General features: G+C 42.7%; 1 protein-coding gene across 4 annotated transcripts in view; it reads left to right on the forward strand.

Moving 5' to 3' along the window:
* Positions 1 to 20,052, forward strand: part of TRRAP (transformation/transcription domain associated protein) — a 170,515-nt gene that overhangs the window by 73,209 nt on the left and 77,254 nt on the right. For all 4 annotated transcript variants that reach the window (XM_075010296.1, XM_075010297.1, XM_075010298.1 and 1 more), the window contains 6 exons: positions 616 to 762; positions 4,859 to 5,072; positions 5,707 to 5,832; positions 7,731 to 7,877; positions 10,097 to 10,299; positions 18,590 to 18,711. In XM_075010296.1, the coding sequence (XP_074866397.1) occupies positions 616 to 762; positions 4,859 to 5,072; positions 5,707 to 5,832; positions 7,731 to 7,877; positions 10,097 to 10,299; positions 18,590 to 18,711 (959 nt within the window). The remainder of the gene's footprint in view (positions 1 to 615; positions 763 to 4,858; positions 5,073 to 5,706; positions 5,833 to 7,730; positions 7,878 to 10,096; positions 10,300 to 18,589; positions 18,712 to 20,052) is intronic.

Consider the following 20,052-nt stretch of genomic DNA (forward strand, 5'->3'; position numbering starts at 1 on the left):
TCATGTTTCATATCGTTGTTATACACTGAGATGTATGTATAGTGGACAAGAGAATTATATGTTAAGAAATTTCAGAAATTGGCTTGGTTTCTGAGATACAAAATATATATTTTTGGAATAAAACTAGAGCAGTCATTACTTTAGTTTTCTTGCCTATTGATCTTGTGACTTAGGCACCTAAAAACCTGAAGTTCTACCAAGTTTCATTGAAATTTAGTCTTGAAAATGCTTAGGTAAACCTGAATAAACTGAAGAACTGTAAACTGCCATGAGCAACTTGTAAACATGACAGATTAAATTAGTCAACATATTCCATGTGAACTGTTTGCTCAGCTGTATTAATAACAGAACACTTAAATATTGTGACCCAGGATCACTTTTTTTTTCAGAGAGTGTAAGTAACTGGCTAACCTCTTAAAAATCGGTTTCTATGTAAATGTAGTACAAGCCTATTTTGTAATACAGTATTGTGATTGTCTCGGTATAGGTACTTTAGTTAGGTCGTTCTAAAGTTAGGGAATAATATGCTCATGCAGGATGTATAAAAATTAATGAGTTCTAAGGATCACAGTTATATATGGTTGTCATTCTGCAATAATTTTGATTAATTGCTAGGTAAATGACAACTCAAACACTGCTGGATCTCCTGGAGAATTGCTGTCTCGACGCTGCGTTAACCTTTTGAAGACAGCTTTACGACCAGATATGTGGCCAAAATCAGAACTCAAACTGCAATGGTTTGATAAACTGCTAATGACTGTGGTAAGTTACATTCCAGCCTTGTAGAGCTTTAAGATTCAGTAACACAAGACATAATTGAGTACTAGCTGAGTAAGGTATTTAAGGTCTTCCACAGTTTACCTTTTCCTTTTTTAGCCAGTGTTAGAGATGTCTGCTTTGCTTTTGATATGCAAATCTTAGGTTTAGACTACATATTGAAGGCACAATGTCACTGTAGAGACATTTAAATTAAAAGTGGGTCCATTTAATTACTAGTTTAATCACTGTCATTATGTGCACTAATGAAATTGATTTATAGGGGTTTTTAAATTATTTTTATTTCTCTTGATAAAGATGATTTAGGTGAAAGTCAGCATTTGAAAGTGAAAGGGCACATTAATGAATTTTTTGGCAATCATCCAGTAGCAATGCTGGGTTTTTTTAGTTAAATAATTTTAGTTTCTGTATAGAGTCACTGACTGATCTTTGTTTCACCATATAACGAAAATACTACATATGAAATCAATAGAAACAAAATAAAGGAAATAAATAAGCCTATGAATCTGGTTCCAGAATTAGAAGGGAGGCTGTTGCTTCATTGTTCCAAAGTAAATGCTTGCTTTACTGGTGTCTAAAAAGGATGGATGGGAAGGCGGCAGTCTGACTGGGATGTAGAGGGTTGAGCAATTGAGTGTGGGGGATAAGTAGGGAAACTGGGACAAAAGTGGTGGGAAAATTACTCCAAGAATGAGTTGGTGCTGGTGCGGACTTGAAGAGTTCTGTGTGTCTTGAAAGCTTGTCTCTCACTCGTCAGCAGATACTGGTCCAATAAAAAATATCACCCACCCTATCTCAGTGAAATACTGGCATGCTATACTTAACGGTACAGTTTTTAATTGGGCCTGTCAGTCACAATTAAAGCAAATGGTTAATGCAAAACAAATTAACTCAGTTAAAAAAGTCATGAGTAATCAGTTTTAATTGCACTGTTAAACAACAAAATACCAATTAAAAGTCATTCTTATTTAGCATACTTACATGTGTGTAATTTCTTTACTATAACTGGGCTAAAAAGAAAACAATGTCAAACATTTAAGGTTTACAAGTCCAAGCATGAAGGGGCATATAAACAGGAAATGCATTTGGAATGCTTGTCCCACTTTCTGGTGACATTGTATATAAGCGGGCAGCATTATCTCTTGTAAATGTGAACAGACTTCTTTTTCTTAAAGATTGGCTGAACAAAAAGTAAGACTGAGTGGATTTGTAGGTGCTAAAGTTTGACATTGTTTTGTTTTTGAGTGCAGTTATGTGAAAAAAATTGTGAGTTGCATCACAGAATGCAATCTCTTAATCATGAAAGTACAACTGAAAAGTACATGGGACTCTATAATTTTATTACAAATATCTATATTGTAAAAAAAGAAGATCCTCATACAAGTAATATACAGTAAACCCTCTATTTAACGGACCCTGATTTAATGGACTTTGGAAATAGAAGGTTCTGTCTGCCTTCCCTTGCTCTCCACCTTTAAATAAATGCCAGCCACTCGCCAGAGCTGGAGGAGCTGCTGGAGCATCTGGGGCTGGAGGAGCAAAGAGCACAAAGATCCCGCTGCACAGCTCTCTCTCCCGAGCCTGCTGTGTTCCTGCCAGGTCTCGGAGGGCTCCCTAGTGTGGCTTGCAAGGCGCCGCCCGTCCTAAAGATTGGGATTTCATGGCCTTTTGGCATTTATGGGTGCGCCTTCCCTCCATTAGCCCATTAAATCGAGGGTTTACTGTAGTGCAATCAATATATTTATAAGTGTTGAAAAAATCCACAAACGTTTAATATCAGTTTAAATTGCAATTCTCTTCTTTAACAACACTATTAAAATTGCTATTGTGACTATATTTTAAAATATTGTGATTACTTGAGGGTTTTTTATTTTTTCATTTGATATCTCCGTTTTTAATATATTTGCATGGCAGGGTGCCATATGATATTACAATACTAGAAACTGGATTATTTGTACCATACTACAGTAAATAGTATGAACTTTTGCACTGTGGGACATATATTAGGATCCCTTTTTGTTTTTTTCCACTGTGGATTAAAGCAGTAGCAAATCCTATATCTCTGCAGTAATAAATTTAAAATTTGAAATATTTCAATATTTCTTTTTCTAAATGTTTGACATGTTTAGCTACTGTAGTTCTGCTGTAAAGACAATTGCTGGGGTAATCTTAATTTTTAAAGTTAGCTATTTTATAATTTCTCCTCTTACCATTTGAGCTGGTTTAATTTGCCTCTCTTTAAAGATGGCTTATGCAGTTATTTCTATAAACCCTTGTACATCTGGCTTTAAACCTCTGTAGTTGATGATGCTTTTATCATTACTCATTACTCTACTTATGCTTCTGAAAATCCTGTACAACTAATGAGAACTCTCATTAAAATTCAGCACTTCAAGAGCAAATGTTATCTAGGATGAATAGAATGCACACAATTACTTAGCTGCATTCAACACATCATCTTTTCTCCCCTACCAATGAAACACTGTAACACATTCGGCCTTGTGTCATAGTTATTTCCCACCCACCTTTCTTAGTCCGGGTAATTCCAATGCCAACACAGTGGAATGCAGGCTTTGTCAGTTGGAGGCTGAGCAGAAGTAACAGAATTCAGGTAAAAGTTGACCACGCTTGAATATTTCTGTGAGTAGAAGAGGTGGGGTTTGTATTGAGGACTAGAGCTACACCAGGTTTCATGGCTAAAACTTTTTTTGCTGAAAAATGCAGCTTTGGGTTGATTTCAATGAATTGTTTGAAATAAATAAAAGATCGCTCAGAAATCTCGGAACAGTGTTTCAGCATGAATTAAGCATCTTGTTTCAGTTTTTCAGACTATGCTAACAAGAGGTAATTAGGCACCAATACTGGAGGAGGAGGAGGAAGAGAAATAGTTGGTGACAGTGGTGGTGCTCCCTTATAACATCAGCCCAGTGGTTAGGCCATTCACCAGGGAAGTGTGAGGTTCAGATCTGAATCCCTGTTCTGGAGCAGAGACCTTGAGTCCCTGTTTTCGCCCTCCTTCATTATATATGTGTTTAATACCATGGTATTTTGGGGGTGGGTTTCTCATTTTCTCCTGTTTGAAGCTGTTCTGCTTTATATCAAGTATATAAATATTTAGTGAGGTAGACCTAAGAAGCAAATTTGTCTTTATCTCATATGAGGTAAGTCTTCTGAACATGGGCTGTAGGGCCAGTCTCTCTTTTCTGGCCTAATGACAACTCAACTATTGTATACAAAACTTCAACAGGAGAGGCGAGAACCCCCATCTCAGAATACCCTATGCCCAGGTGGTATTCAGTTGGAAGCAGGGACGCCTGAGTTCAAGTCCTTGCTCAAGAATGGAACTTTGAATCTAGGTGTCCCATGGCGTGAAAAATAAGTAGGGCACCTCCCTTACATCCTTCAGCTGTTTTGTAAATATTGCCATTCCTTTGCATTGCTTGGAAATATTTGAGGTTTTTTTGCTTTGATTCCCCAATCTATTTCATTTTTGCTTTGACCTGAAATAATGGCTTTTTTTTTTTTTAAACATGCGTAGTTGAGTGCAGAGGAAACAAGCACTGCCTACAACATATAACATCATTTAGTTGTCCATCTCCATTAAGGAGGCAAGGGAGGGAAGTGCCGTATATTGTACAGGAGAAGGTTCTTAAAGACTTACTTTTACCTGGAAAGGGGTAATTAAAAGTACAGGAGAGGGATGGTGAGGCTGGTAAAGTTACATGCATGAGCAATTGAGAGAACAAGGCCATCAGTGGCTTTCCGTTGTTGAACTGCAGTCTGTCTTAACCCTCTCCAGTACTCGGGAGAAGACTTCCAGTTTGCCATTTCTTGCAAATCATCTTGTGCAGGTTGAACCTCTCTAATCCGGAGTTGGTGTCCAGCTACATCTGTAATCCAGCATGATTTTAGCTAGCTGGATGACTGTTTATCAGGTCCCAACAGTGCTGGATTAGAGAGGTTCAATCTGTAATTTGGAAACCGGAAATCATGTTGTTACAGGTTTTTATATGGGTTTGATGTAAACTAACAAGTCTAATTTCTCCCCCCCCCGCTCCCTCCACTATATGCATCCTTTTAGGAACAGCCCAACCAGGCAAACTTTGCTAACATTTGCACTGGATTAGAAGTCCTAAGTTTCCTATTAACTGTACTGCAGTCTCCAGCTATCCTCAGCAGCTTCAAACCTCTGCAACGAGGAGTAGCAGCTTGTATGACATGTGGAAACACCAAGGTTTTGAGGGCTGTCCACAGTCTACTGTCTCGCTTAATGAGCATATTCCCTACAGAACCAAGTATGTGATATTTTCTTCCTTTTTCTTTTATCATTGCATACATTAAGTGGTTTTTGGGGGGAGCTGGGAGACGTTTCTGAATATGTTAATCTTCTGTTTTATGTGTTCTGCATTTTATGCTCCATTTTAGCTTGCACTTTCAACCTCCTTTTGGGGGAAAAAACTTGAAATAAGTAATCATGTGGAATACATCATTATCCATTGACATAAAAACTTAATAACCTGTGGCAGTCATTACTCTGAAACAAGAAATGCCAGTTATAAATTTAATGTCTTTTGCAATTATCATTTTTCTGCTTTGAAAAATGCTGTTTTTCAGTGGTTGAACATCATTGTTTTACTAAGACAAGAAAGGGAGATTGGGTGTAAAGAAAGGCTTTAGGTAATGTGAAACACTTGACAAGGACAAATCCTGTCATAGCACTACTAAATTTAGACCATCTTATTACTAGGAAGATTTTAGTGATCATCATGGGCGAGTAATACCCAACTCGGAGGCCAGTGTAGTTGTACAGTAGACATAGGGTTTTTTACATGCAAATAGAGAAAGTTCAGAGAGAGCCCGTGGTGCTGTTTTAATAACTATAGTCTTATAAAAATGTGTTCAGTTTTTATGTTGTGAAATCTGTCTCAGGTACTTCAAGTGTAGCATCAAAATATGAAGAGCTGGAATGCCTATATGCTGCAGTGGGGAAGGTTATTTATGAAGGACTTACTAATTATGAAAAAGCCACTAATGCTAATCCTTCCCAACTCTTTGGTGAGTTTCTCATACCTCTCATATAATGTGTATGGATTGGCTTGCTAATCAGTATGCTCTTTGTCAATAGGTTTTATTTTCTGTAAGGGGGTTGATAGCCATGTACATAGGGCAGAACACAACACTGGGAAATCTGGATGTGGACATGATCCTGGGACGATGGTTGACAACTTTAAGGAGTAAGACTGCAGTGCTCATTGCATTCTAGCATTTCCAAGCAGGTGGCTGGAAGATGAGTATTAAAAATGGATATTGGTGTCTGCATAGGTTCCTATAGGAAGGAGAAAAGGCATTTCAGTGAATAGCGATGTAAAGTAAAAGCTATTGGAGACCTCAGTTGGCATAGACAAAATCCTGTAGTTAATATTTTGGGTCATAAGATCACGTTTTTTAATGAAGTTTTTAAAATACACTCTTGTCCAATATTTTTCTTTTGACTGCAAACACCAGGTTGTTGAAGGCATTGTAATATTAGCCAATTTAAATCACATACGAATCTTGGATTTGAATATTGAGGAATCCCAGATACAGCCCATTCATTTGAAAAGACAGCAATCCTGAATGTTTTTATTAAGCACATTCTTGAAAAGCTGAAATGCAATCCTAGTTCAATATTTATTTACACTGATTAAACAAGCAGGGAACTAATCCTTTTGGTGCTTGCCCAAACTCTTGAATACAAATGAGGTGTGGGAACGATTAGACAGTTTGGCTAGTGACATCAAGTTTGGCATAGAATTGGTTCTGTCAGTAATGCAGGCTTGGAATTGCACAAGTTGGGAAAGCTGCTGCTTTAAATGGCAAATGTCCTTCACTAGCCTACTTTGCGATCTGTGTAGGCAGGTGTAATTTCACCTAGGGAATTGCCTATTTGTCAGGTGTCAGGATGTGCTGTACAACACACTAACCAAGAAACAGACCATCATTTTTCAGAGCACAATCCAAGGTTAGAGTCTACTGTTTTCCGAGTCAGTTTATATCTTATCAATGCTTTATTTAAAAAAAAAAAAAATCCAGGCTGTTAAAAGGTGTCTACACTCAGCCAAATCTGTGAGGGCTGGGGGCAAGGAGGTACAAAGTAAGAGACAGAAGGTTGGCTTTGATATCATTCTGTTAACTAAACACTGAAATGCCAGATATTTTTGGGGGGTTGGAGGAATTATGAAGATGCAGCTAAGTGGGAAATGGTTTTTCCTGCATTTCTGATTTATCTGTAAATAGTATGAGGACACACATTGCTATATGTCTTGTAAAATTAGCTGCCATACAGGAATACCAACATACGTCAAATGAGCAAGTTTGTATCCAATATATGTGTACATGCATTGTTAACAAATGTACAGTTTTGGGGGAAAATGTGTGTGTGTGTTCTAATACAAACACTTAGGAAGCATCTTCAATGCTAAAAGACAGCTTTTGCATAGTTCAATTATGTGCCCTTTTAATTATGGGTGATTTATTATGAACTTAGTAACTAATACCTGAAACTAATTAATGACACCGTGGGAGGATTACATCTATATATCCAACAGTTATGATGTTTTATTTTCATACCGTAGGATTAAAGAATTGACACTGTTCCAAGGCAGATTTAATAAGGGTCAATGATTATATATGTTTGAATTTTTTCTGTTTAAAAAACTGAGCTTGTGTTTGAATAGAAAGGAATGTTTGGAGAGCTAAATAGAAAAATAATACAATTAATCTTGCTTTACTGGCGTTTTCCAGTATGCATCTAAATAGATTTCACATCTTTGTAACAAGGGTAACTGCATATTCAGATTAGGACTCAAGTGTAGAGCACTGAAGTACAGAATTGTTTAGTTGACTCAAAATAGGGCATCTGGTTAGCCAAATTCTGAATGATAATTTTCAAGAGGTTTTTATGTATATCTTAGGTACTTTAATGATTCTGAAGTCTGCATGCAGCAACAACCCAAGCTACATAGACAGACTGATTTCAGTCTTTATGCGATCTCTACAAAAGATGGTCAGGGAACATTTGAATCCACAGGCTGCAGCTGGAACAGTGGAAGCAAACACAGGTAATACCAGTCTCCTAAGCCACAAAATCAATAAAGGTTTTAAGTTATGTAATCCTTCATAATGCTGAGATTGAGTGGTTTTAGCTGCTTGTGTATTAAGATTTGGAATTCCATATTACATGAAATAATTGTCCTATTAAAGTGAGAAACCTTGTTGAAAATATTGACTGGAAGAAGTAACATTTTGTGTTCTGAAAAAAATTGCAGAAACGCTGCTAAAGGAAAAACAAGGCTATTAATGAACACAATATTTCAATTAATGCTGAAGCTGCTGAGGACAGTAGTTTGGAAGAAGCAATTCCGGTGGTTAGATTTGTAACTCTTATTCAAATTACACAAAATAGAACCTTCTGAACTGAGACTATTCCCTGAGTAACTCAGAGCAAATTATTAAATTTTGGCAGATAAGCAAGTTTAAAAGAAAGAATTGAAAGAATAAGAATGCTGCATCACAAAGTACTGTTTTCATTTTGACAAGTTTAGCTTTAATTATTTATCTCATAATTTACTGCTATATTTTAATATTTGTCAAACTATTATTAAAATGAGGCTTCACCACAGGCTTTGCAGCTGAATTCTTTTCATGTGGACAGGACCAGAGGAGAAGGCTGCCCTGAAGGGCACAGTTGCCCATGGTTTTGGGTATGGTACCTAGACAAACTGTTTTCTAGTGATTATAAGGATTTCTATTCTTGATAACATTTTGTGTGTTAAATATTTTAACAGTTTACTAAAATTGTCCATAGAGTTGCATTCATAAAGAGGCATTCAACCGTGTTATCCTTAGCTGCAGGTTGGATTGTTTTTAAATTAAGAAAATTTAAATCCCCACAGGAAAAGCCTTCCTTTAAATAATTGACTTAATTAACTTTTCCATTTGTATGTCAGTTATTTTCAAAAAAATTCCCATTGGCTGGTACAACTATTAAAACATGTTGATTTACAAATAAATATAACCTTTGTTAAATTTGGTAAATATTTGTTACATAGAAAATTACGTAAATATATTTAAGCAAATATAACAATGTTTAAATGTTTATTTATTGTATGATGTCAGTAGGTTAGTTAGAAAATTGTGAATGACACTTTTTTTTACTAGAAAATTCCCTTTTTTCATGGTAACTGGAATTGAATTAAACACACAGAGCAGCCTATAACCTTTATAAACAATCCTTAAATGGTTTAGATAAATAAACTTACATTATTTCATAATTAAAACTAAATTATAATACATTTATTTCCTTTTTAGAGAATTGTTTTAAGTGTAAGTTTATTAGATTTTTTTATTTATGATTTAAACTTTTTTTTTTTTTTTCAAATTTTGTAATAAACAAAAGCGGTTGATCATCCATCTGCTTAACTGGCAGGATGACAGTACTGCTGAAAAGGATCTGGGACTTATAGTGGATCACAAATTGAATATGATTCAGCTATGTGGTACAGTAACAAAGATAAACTGATATCATTCTGGGGTGTACTGACAGGAGTGTTATGAGTATAAGACATGGGAGTAATTGTCCTGCTCAGGCCTCACCTAGAGACTGTGTCCAGTGCCGGGTGTCATGCTTTTGGAAAGATGTTGACAAATTGGGATGAATCAAGACAAGATAGATAAATGATAAAAGGTTTGGAGAGCCTGATCTATTAGAAAAGATATTTAAAAACTGGGTATGTTTCTTCTGGAGAAAAGAAAACTGAGGTGAGGCTTGATGAGTCTTCAAACATGTTAAGCGTTGTTACAAAGAGGACTGTGATCAAGTATCCTCTATGTCCACTGGAAACAGAAGTAATCCACTAAAGCTGCAGTAAGTGAGATTTAGTTTACATATAACTAGGAACGTTTTCCTAATCAGGACAGTTAAGTACAGAGCAGGCTTCCAAGGGAGGTTGTGGAATCCCCATCAGTGGAGGTTTTTGGACAAATACCTGTGAGCAGTGATCTAGGTTTACGTGGTCCTACCTCAGCTCAGGGGCTGGACAAGATTAGCATTTGAGATCCTTTCCAGCCCTGCATTTCTGTGATTCTGTATTTCTTGGGTAGTGTTCATTGGTTTGCCTATTTGTTGCCTGAGAGGAGGAGTGGTATTTAGCAGTAATCAGCTTCTCCGATGGTTAGCAGAGTTAGTACTAGAAAGTTTTACAGTATAATTCACTCTGCAGCCATTTTTTTCTGGAATGTGAAATGACTGATGAATAAATTTTTGTACTTCTATCCATAGCAGGTACAAGTGAACTCGTAATGCTAAGCCTGGATCTTGTGAAAACTCGTCTTGCTGTGATGAGCATGGAGATGAGGAAGAATTTTATCCAAGCTATTCTAACATCTCTTATTGAAAAATCTACTGATGCTAAAATTCTTCGTGCAGTGGTAAAAATAGTGGAAGAGTGGGTGAAAAACAATTCTCCAATGGCAGCCAATCAGGTAAATTGAAAAGTTAAATAAGGTGAAAATCCTTATTCCAATCAAAAACTAATGAAAATCTGTAACTGTCAAACAGAGAACAGAACATGCAAAAGAGTTATAAGGGCCTATAGTCCACATATTTTAAAAGCCATCTTAACTGGAGTTAAGAATGCTTACATTTTCCCTTTCATTTGCAATAGTGCTTTGCTTTAAAAAAACAAAAAAACCCCAAAGTTAAGCCAAAGGTTCAGGTGCCTAAAAGCCTGTATTATTGGGCCATATAAAGTTGCTTCAGTTGAAGTAAGATAGTGGAATATTTTAGGTGAAGCTATATCATACCGGTTGTCTCACTTTCCATAACATTATGCGTTATCCTTCCTTGTATCTAATTTCTGAAAGAGTTTGGCAGTGTGTAAGGTTCAAAATGTGAGTTCAGGGTAAGATTCTGATTCAAATATATAAGTTTACAGTCTGAAAATTTTAGACTATGGAAAATTTTATTGCTGTGGTACGATAAGTGCATATTTTATACCTATTGTTTTGTGCGTACCATGGAATTTTTGTTACACATTGGCCCCAAACCATTTTATTCTTATGTAGTTCAGGGAATATAATTGATATTGTCTCTAGTACAGGGTGTTTTTTTCCTCTCTACATGGCTTTTGCTCCCTTTTTTTGTGATAAGGATGCACAGGATCCAGGGTTCTTAGAAGTAGTGTTGTAGGAGATCTTGATCACTGTAGCAAAGTTATGTCTGCAGGTTTTGCATCTTTCTGGCAGGTCTGATACTGCTCTGAGATGGTGTGCCCTGGTGAGAGGGGAGCTTGGTTTCAATGAGCTTGGAGAGGTTAGAGGATTATTTGAAGATCAGAAGTAGGGGTTATGGATACATTTCTTGCAGGACAGGACCCCCTTTGAGTCTGGGTTGTAGTTGTTTAATATCTAATTTGGGTTCCTGTGTGGGGTGGTAGGTGCAAGCTGGGGGTGAGGGAGGTGGACAGAGTAGATTTTATTTCTGTAATGAAGTAGGTGCTCTTGGAATATTTGGGTGGGCCTTACAAATATGTGCTAATTACTTAAGCTAAACAGTTATTTCCACACTGCATGAAACTAGGGTGCTGGGGGTCCCTTTCCAAGACCTGAAGAGCTCTGCATGACTCAAAAGCTTTTCTCTCCAACCAACACAACTTGGACCAGTAAAGTAGTTTACCTCACCTGACTCATCTCAATGACTCAGTAGCAGTGAAACATAAAATAATGTGTGTACCTTCCTAGACCACTGGTTGGTCACGGTATTTATAATCATAAGAATGCCTATACTAGGTGAGACCAGTGGACCATCTAGCCTAATATCTTGACTTCCAACAGTACCTGGTCTCTGGTGCTTCAGAAAGAGAGTGAACAGAACAGGGCAATTTATTGAATGCTCCATCCCTTGTCATCTTGTTGCAGTTCCTGGCAGCTAGAGATTTAGGTGTACCCAGAGTAATCATTTTCTTCTTCTTCGAGTGTCCCCGTGGGTGCTCCACAATAGGTGTCGGACTTGCCCGGCGCCGCAGATCGGATCTTCCAAGCAGTTTCTGCCGGACCGCGCATGCGCCAGCGCGCGCTGCTCCCTTGCGCGCTCCTGGCCATGTGCGCGATCCGGTCCCCGCCAGTTCCTCTTAACCGCCGTCGGCTGCAGACGGAATCCGAACTAGGCTAAGGCCAAGTAGCGTATTCAATGACTTTAACTGTTTTTCTTTAAAGTTTTTCAAGTACTTAGGCTACTGCAAGTTAGCCGGTTGTTGTTTTTGCAAAAAAAAAAAACAAAACGAAAAAAAAAACAAAACAAAAGCAACAAACAAACGACAAGCGGGACAGCTTCAATCCAGTCCCAGTAACAAGCGCCGGAGGCCAGGAGCATAGGGCCATCAGCCCTCCTGCTGCGGCAGGCCATCGGAAGGGGAAAACAGCACAGAGAAGGTGCTAAGTACCCGTTTAACAACTGAAAGACTCACCAACAATGTCCTCTTCAGGATTTAAAAAATGTGAGTCCTGCTGAGAGGCGATGCCAGCGTCCGATGGGCACAGTCTATGCATAAGGTGCCTTGGGGAGTCCCATGTTGCACAGAAATGCTCCTTCTGTGCTAAATTAACAGCCAGAGCAAGGAGAGACAGGGAGATGCGGCTTAAAATGCTGCTTTTTGATAAGGCCCTCCAGCCAGATGTGCCGGAGTGGCCGCAGCAGGAGGGACCCTCCGGGGCCCATAAAAGGAAAGCTGCCTCCCTCACCCCATCAGCGCAAAAACGGAGGAAAGCCTTCCCAGCTGGCAGCAACAGCGAGCGGGACGGGAGGAGCGAGCAGCCCCCAGCCGCAGCAACAGCTGATCGGTGGCGGCACGGAGAGCCACGTGGAAGCGGCTCAGCCTCCGATAATCAGCCAGCCGCCCTGCACCGCAGGCAGGGCGGCGGCTAAACAAGCGCCGGTACCGGCGGCACCGCAGGCAGCGGCACCGACCCCCGGGGAACCGGCGGTGCAGAGCGCGCAGGCACGCAGCCTGCAGGCACCGAAGGACACCGCACGTGCGGCACCGCCTTCGAGCGTGCCGAGCACGGTGCGGACGGGGCCGGGATCCCCTGTGCGTCAGGGGGCGGAGTTACCTCCTCCAGGGAGGGGGAAGGCTGCACACAAGAGGAGGCATTGCAGCCCCTCTCCGGACAGGGCTGTGGAGTTGCTTTCTCACAGCCCTCCGCTTATGTTGCAGACTCCAACCAGAAGGCAGGGGTCCCCCCTAGCCTACCCGGAGCCCCCTTCTCCATTTTTGCAACCAGCCTCACCCTGGCTGGGACCACCTTCACCCTTCCTGGGGTTTGAACCGTTGGACTATTATGCAAAATCGCTCTCTCCAGTGTCTCGACGATCTCCCTCCCCCAGACGCAGAGGGTATGCACCAAGGGAGTGGTCTAGGTCACCTTCCCAAGAACAGTGCCTATACTGCCATGGTCGCCCCTACCACGCGGGGCATAGACACCATCGGCAATCTACTAGGGAAAGATCCCCACAGACGATCTCGTACCCCTGAGGGCAATTGCGACCGGGGACAGAGACTCAAGCATCTCAGGGGGGACTGGTTATGGAACCCCGAGATTTTCCCTCGCGAACCTCTAGTGAGAGGGTGTACCATCACCAGCAGGAACTGGAAGGGTCCAGAGAGACGTACCCCAGCGGTTCCTCGCTCTCCTCCCCGGACGAGGCTACGGCCCCGGGGGACGTCCATCCTCCGGATGATCTCAAACAGTTTCAAGAGCTGTTTAAGAGGGTGGCCTTCACGCAAGGCATCCAGACAGCAGAGGTGCAAGAGAAACACCATAAGCTCCTCAAAAATTTGAGACCTCCGGCCTCCTCCAGAGTAGCAATACCGCTTGATGAAGCGATCTTAGAGTCCGCCACTACGATATGGCAGACCCCTGCGACTACTCCGCCTGTCCAAAAGAGAGCGGATAAGAAATACTTCGTGCCGGCGAAGGGCATGGAGTTCCTGTTCAGCCACCCACAGCCAAATTCCTTGGTGGTGGAGTCGTCGCAACAAAGATCAAAGACATCTCAATTCAGGACAGGGGGAACAGACAAAGATGCCAAGAAGCTAGAGCTGTTCGGCAGAAAGGTCTACTCCTCCTCCACTTTAACGTTGCGAATGGCAAATTACGCAGCGCACTTAGCAAACCATAATTTCGACAACTATTCCAGGTTAACCTCCCTCATGGACTCGCTTCCAGAGGACAAAAAGCCGGTGCTCAAGGCCATAGTGCAAGAAGGCTACGTGGCCTCGAGGACGGGAGTTCAGATCGCCCTGGACGTTGCAGACACAGCAGCACGTTCCACAGCAACGGCAGTGGTGATGCGAAGGGAGTCCTGGCTCCAGACTTCGGGTATACCGAGGGATCTGCAGGCGAAGATAGTTGACCTTCCCTTCGACTCGCAGAAGCTGTTTGCTGAATCATCTGACTCGGTCCTTCATTCCAGTAAAGATTCAAGAGCCACTCTCAGGACCCTGGGGATTTACACCCCTCCATACACAAAGAAAAGGTACTACCTTCAACAAAGACGGTACCAGTACCAGCAACAGCGCCCCCAGTACCACAGGGGTTACGAGCAAGGGCGACATCAACAGCACCAGCAGTACAGAACTCCCAGGCGACGTTCCCAACAGAGCCGTGCGTCCTCGGGGCGGGGCCAAAGGCCACAAGTTTGACATACAGATCCAGGGCTGCGCCATCACTACCATCGCACAAGGTCATCCGAAGCGACTATTCCACCATCGCCTCCGACCATTCTACGACCAGTGGCAAAGGATCACCACAGACAAATGGGTGCTGGAGATCATAGCCACGGGGTACGCCATCCCCTTCCAGTCGCTCCCACCGTCACGACCTCCACCCAAGCCCCACCTCCAGGATGCCTCCCATGTAGCGAGGCTCAGGCAGGAGGTGGACCATCTCATGCTCATAGGGGCAGTGGAAAGAGTGCCGGAGCAACTGCAAGGGAAAGGGTTCTACTCCAGGTACTTCCTCACGGAGAAAAAGACAGGAGGCTGGAGGCCCATCTTAGACCTTTGCGGCCTCAACAGGTACCTGCGCAAGCAACGTTTTCGGATGACCACAGTCGTCTCCATCCTTACAGCACTGGACGATGGAGACTGGTTCGCAGCCCTCGATTTACAAGACGCGTACTTCCACATAACTATCCATCCGGCTCACCGGCGATTCCTCCGGTTCATGGTAGGCAACGAACACTTCCAATACAAGGTCCTACCGTTTGGCCTCTCCTCAGCCCCCAGAGTCTTCACCAAGACCTTGGCAGTGGTGTCAGCCTACCTGCACAGACAGGGGGTATTTCTTTTCCCGTATCTGGACGACTGCCTGCTCAAAGGGGCCTCGAAGGGGGAGGTTCTGCGCATGATACGTGTCACAGCAAACACGTTCTCTTCGCTCGGCCTGGTTATCAATCTGGCAAAATCGAAAATAGACCCCACACAGGACATAGAGTTCATAGGGGCTCGCATAAACTCGGTTACAGCGAGAGTATATCTACCAGAGGCTCGCTTTCGGGCCATCGGTTCCCTCGTGCAGGTCATCACCTTCAGCCCTACGGTGCCGGTCTTGACGTGCTTGCAGCTGCTGGGCCACATGGCAGTGGCGACGTTCGTAGTACAGAACGCCAGCCAGGTTACACATGCGCAGCATGCAGCACTGGCTGGCGAGTGTATACAAACCGGCAGTACACACCGTTCACAGGGTGGTGTCGCCCACAGCCGGGGTGCGCAAATCCCTACAATGGTGGGTAAACCCTAGGAACCTGCTAACAGGGGTACCCTTCCACCAGCCGCAAATATCGGTTTTTCTCACTACAGATGCCTCCCTCATAGGGTGGGGAGCGCACATGGGCGAAGAGGTGACTCGGGGACTGTGGTCACCCACAGAACAGTCACTACACATAAATATACTGGAGCTCAGAGCAGTGTTCAACGCCTGCAGACACTTTCGAGACCACATACAAGGCAAAGTCATCGGGATCAGTACAGACAATACCTCCACCATGTTTTATATAAACAGGCAAGGAGGAGCTCGATCCCGTGCCTTATGCGCGGAAGCAATCCGCTTATGGAACTGGTGCATCGCCAACAATATAATCTTGAAAGCCTCATACTTGCCGGGTGCGCACAATGTGAAGGCAGACCAGCTGAGCAGGCGTTTTGCACTCACACACGAGTGGCAGATCCGTCCCGATCTGCTACGGCCGATTTTCCACGCATGGGGTTTTCCCCAAATAGACCTGTTTGCCACTCAGCACAACAAGAAGTGCCCACGATTCTGCTCCAGGGCAGGACTGGGATGGGGGTCCCTGGGGGACACGTTCACGATCCCATGGAGGGGCCCCCTGCTTTATGCGTTTCCTCCCACAGTGCTGATCCACAAAGTCTTGCAGAAAGCCAGGAGGGAAAGGGCCCGGATGATCCTAATAGTCCCAACGTGGGATCGACAACAATGGTTCCCCCTACTCCTGCGCATGTCGGACCGTCCACCGATGCCTCTTCCGGTGGCGCTGGATCTGCTCACGCAAGCCCAGGGGTCCATAGTGCACCCGCACCCCCAAAGCCTGCGACTGCAAGCATGGTTAATCCATGGCTCAGCTCCCTAGAGAGCACATGCACAGTGGAAGTACAGCAAGTCCTAGAAAGTAGCAGGAGGACTTCCACCAGGAAGACCTACAAGCAAAAATGGACTCGCTTCACGGCTTGGTGTTCTACCAAACAGCTGGCCCCACTTTTGGTGCCTATACCTACAATACTAGAGTATTTACTGGACCTCAAGAGAGGAGGACTCTCGCTATCCTCGTTGAAGGTCCACCTTGCCGCCATCTTGGCGTTCAGACATGAGGAGGAAGGGCACACGGTGTTCGCCCACCCTATGGTTACCAGGTTCCTCAAAGGGTTGGTAGACCTATACCCCCCTCGGAAACCGATTCCACCTTCGTGGAACTTGGACCTGGTGCTTACCACGCTAATGGGACCACCGTTCGAGCCCTTGGCCACGGTTCCCCTCCGCCTCCTTACAATAAAGACGACCTTTCTTCTTGCAATTACGTCAGCTCGTAGGGTGAGCGAGCTCGCGGCAGTCATGGCAACGCCACCCTGCACTGTTTTTTCCAAGGAGGCGGTAACCATACGGCTGCATCCAGCCTTTGTTCCCAAAGTTTCTTCCGAGTTTCACATTAACGAACCTCTTGTTCTACCCTCGTTTTATCCAAAGCCTCATAACTCCAACGAAGAGGCGCGCCTACACCTCCTGGACGTGAGGAGGGCGCTAGCCTTCTACGTAGACAGGACCAAGTCCTTCCGGAAAACGGATAGACTCCTAGTCTCCTTCACTCCCAAATCGAAAGGAGAAGGTCTCTCCTCGCAGAGAATCTCAAAGCACGTTGTATCCTGCATAAAAAATGTGCTACGAGCTCAAAAAGACTCCTTTATCGGCCACTCCCAGGGCTCATTCCACTAGGGCGGTGGCGGCATCAACAGCCTTTTTCAAGGGCGTTGCGTTAAAAGACATTTGCAGAGTGGCGACCTGGTCATCCTATGACACCTTCGCCAAACATTACGCCCTTCACAGAGTATTCCAAGAGGATACCCGTCTCTCTGCAGTGGTCCTCTCGGGGACAAGCTGCACATAATCCGATTACCCACCTCCTATCTTGGGTTACTGCTGGGTAGTCACCTATTGTGGAGCACCCACGGGGACACTCGAAGAAGAAAGAGAAGTTACTCACCGTAGTAACGGTGGTTCTTCGAGATGTGTCCCCGTGGGTGCTCCACTACCCGCCCATCCTCCCCGCTTTGGATCTCTGTTAGTGTTTTGCAGGGGCACCCGAGGTGGTTGGTTGAGGAACTGGAGGGGACCGGATCGCGCACATGGCCAGGAGCGCGCAAGGGAGTGGCGCGCGCCGGTGCATGCGCGGTCCGGCAGAAACTGCTTGGAAGATCCGATCTGCGGCACCGGGCAAGCCCGACACCTATTGTGGAGCACCCACGGGGACACATCTCGAAGAACCACCGTTACTACGGTGAGTAACTTCTCTATCCCTGACCATCTTGACTAACTGCCATTGATGGGCTTTTCCTTCATGAATATATGGAATTCTTTTATGAACCAAGTTTCCACAGGTTGACTGTGTTTTGTTATAAACCCTCTACCTACTATTGTTGGGTGACCGCTTGTTTTTTTTCTTGACACCTTTATTGATTTTATAGGCCTTCATCATATCTTCTCTGAGTTGTCTTTTTTCTCTAATATGAGCTGTCCCAATCATCTTAATTTCTCTTCATATGGAAGCTGTTTCATTCCCCATAATTATTTTTGTTGCCATCCTCTGTACTACATTCTGTTCTAATATCTTTTTGAGATGGGGGGAGTCCAGAACTGCAAGCTGTATTCATGGTACAGGTATACCAAGGTTTTATATAGTGGCGTTAGCTATTAAACTTCTTGTCTTTTAATGATTTTAAGCATCCGTAGCTTTATTTATTTATTTAATTCCAGCAGAACATTCATTCTAGGGCTATAAATACTTTGGTTATGGGCTTTTTTTAACTTTTAGAAAGCATGTCCTTGTGTCAAGCCATTTTTTCAGTAGTGTGAGAATGGGAAAAAAATGGTGCAGAGAATGGATTAAATGTACTTTGAACATGCCGTTTCTCCTTGTTTCAAGATGAATTGAGAAAATTAATCATGTCCCTCTTTTTTTTTTTTTTTTTTTTTTTTGTTAATGCAGACACCTACTCTCCGGGAGAAGTCCATTTTGCTAGTGAAAATGATGACCTACATTGAAAAGCGTTTTCCAGAAGACCTTGAATTAAATGCCCAGTTCTTAGACCTTGTTAACTATGTCTATAGGTAATTATAGCAATTAATCAAGTATTGCAGCTTATTGGGTCATAATTTGTACCATATATGACCTTTATAACATGCCATCCATCTTCTAGGGGTAAATTAGGTTTGTTGTAAAATGCACAATCAGTTCATTTCACTGAGGCTAAGTGACTGTATTTGCATATTCACATCAGAACTTCAGACACATCCTTTTGCAGCCGTTGGCCCACAGAAAAGGGAAGGGGACTCTGGCATCTACATAGTTGAGCTCGTTGTAGGGATAGTATTGACTACTAGTGCAGCATCCCTCTTTCTGCTTTGTATGATGGTTTTCTCCCACTTATTGTAATGAATATTTTTCTAGTTGGCCACATTTTTGGATCTTCTAGCCCAGTATAGAAAAACACTTACAATAATTGCCTCAGTAGAAGATAGTATGTTCACATCTAGTAAGTTCTCATGGGCTCTAAGGAGTTTTGAACTTTAAACCTATGCCTTAACTCAGCCATTCACAGCCAGCCTGTGGAGTAGTAGCAATGGTGCAAACCCTTAAATATTGAAAAGGGAAGAGGCAGTTTGCATGAGGAGCGCTTACCTGGTTATTTCAAGCAGAAATAAGCTCCCCCAGGGGAAATCACAGATTACCTTGTCCAAAGTAGAAATGTGCATGTTAGTGGCCACACTCATAATGGAAATCAGAGCTACTTCCCAGTAAAGACAAAGTTTGACACTAAATCTTCACTTTTCTGCTGGTTACAGAGATGTTTTGTGTCACTTACAAATATTTTCTTACATGATCTTCTGAAACTTCTGTCCCTATATAGTAATAGAGAGAAAGCTGTGCTAGTATATATACTATCAAAACAAAAAAGCAGTCAAGTAGCACTTTAAAGACTAACAAAATAATTTATTTGGTGAGCTTTCGTGGGACAGACCCACTTCTTCAGACCATAACCATACCAGAACAGACTCAATATTTAAGGCACAGAGAACCAAAAACAGTAATCAAGGTGGACAAATCAGAAAAAAAATTTATCAAGTTGAGCAAATTAGAGAGTAGAGGGGCAGAAAGGTGGGGGGGAAATCAAGAATTAAATTAAGCCAAGTATGCAAACGAGCCCCATAGTGACCCAGAAAATTCACAGTATTGTCTCCAGTGACTAGCATTCAATACATGCAAACTAGAAATTTGTGTAAGGAGTTTTAAAAGTTGTTTGCATAGCCACTGTGGAACAGGTGTGATCGTGGTTACACCACCCAAAATTGCAGCTTGCTCCATCTTGACAATATACTCATAGAGAAACAGTTGAAATATTACATTACTCCTTTGAACTGTATAAATTAGGCTTGTAGAAAAGTTTTGTG

The sequence above is a fragment of the Carettochelys insculpta genome, chromosome 16, assembly GCF_033958435.1.
Source record: "Carettochelys insculpta isolate YL-2023 chromosome 16, ASM3395843v1, whole genome shotgun sequence".
In the NCBI taxonomy this organism is placed as follows: Eukaryota; Metazoa; Chordata; order Testudines; family Carettochelyidae; genus Carettochelys; species Carettochelys insculpta.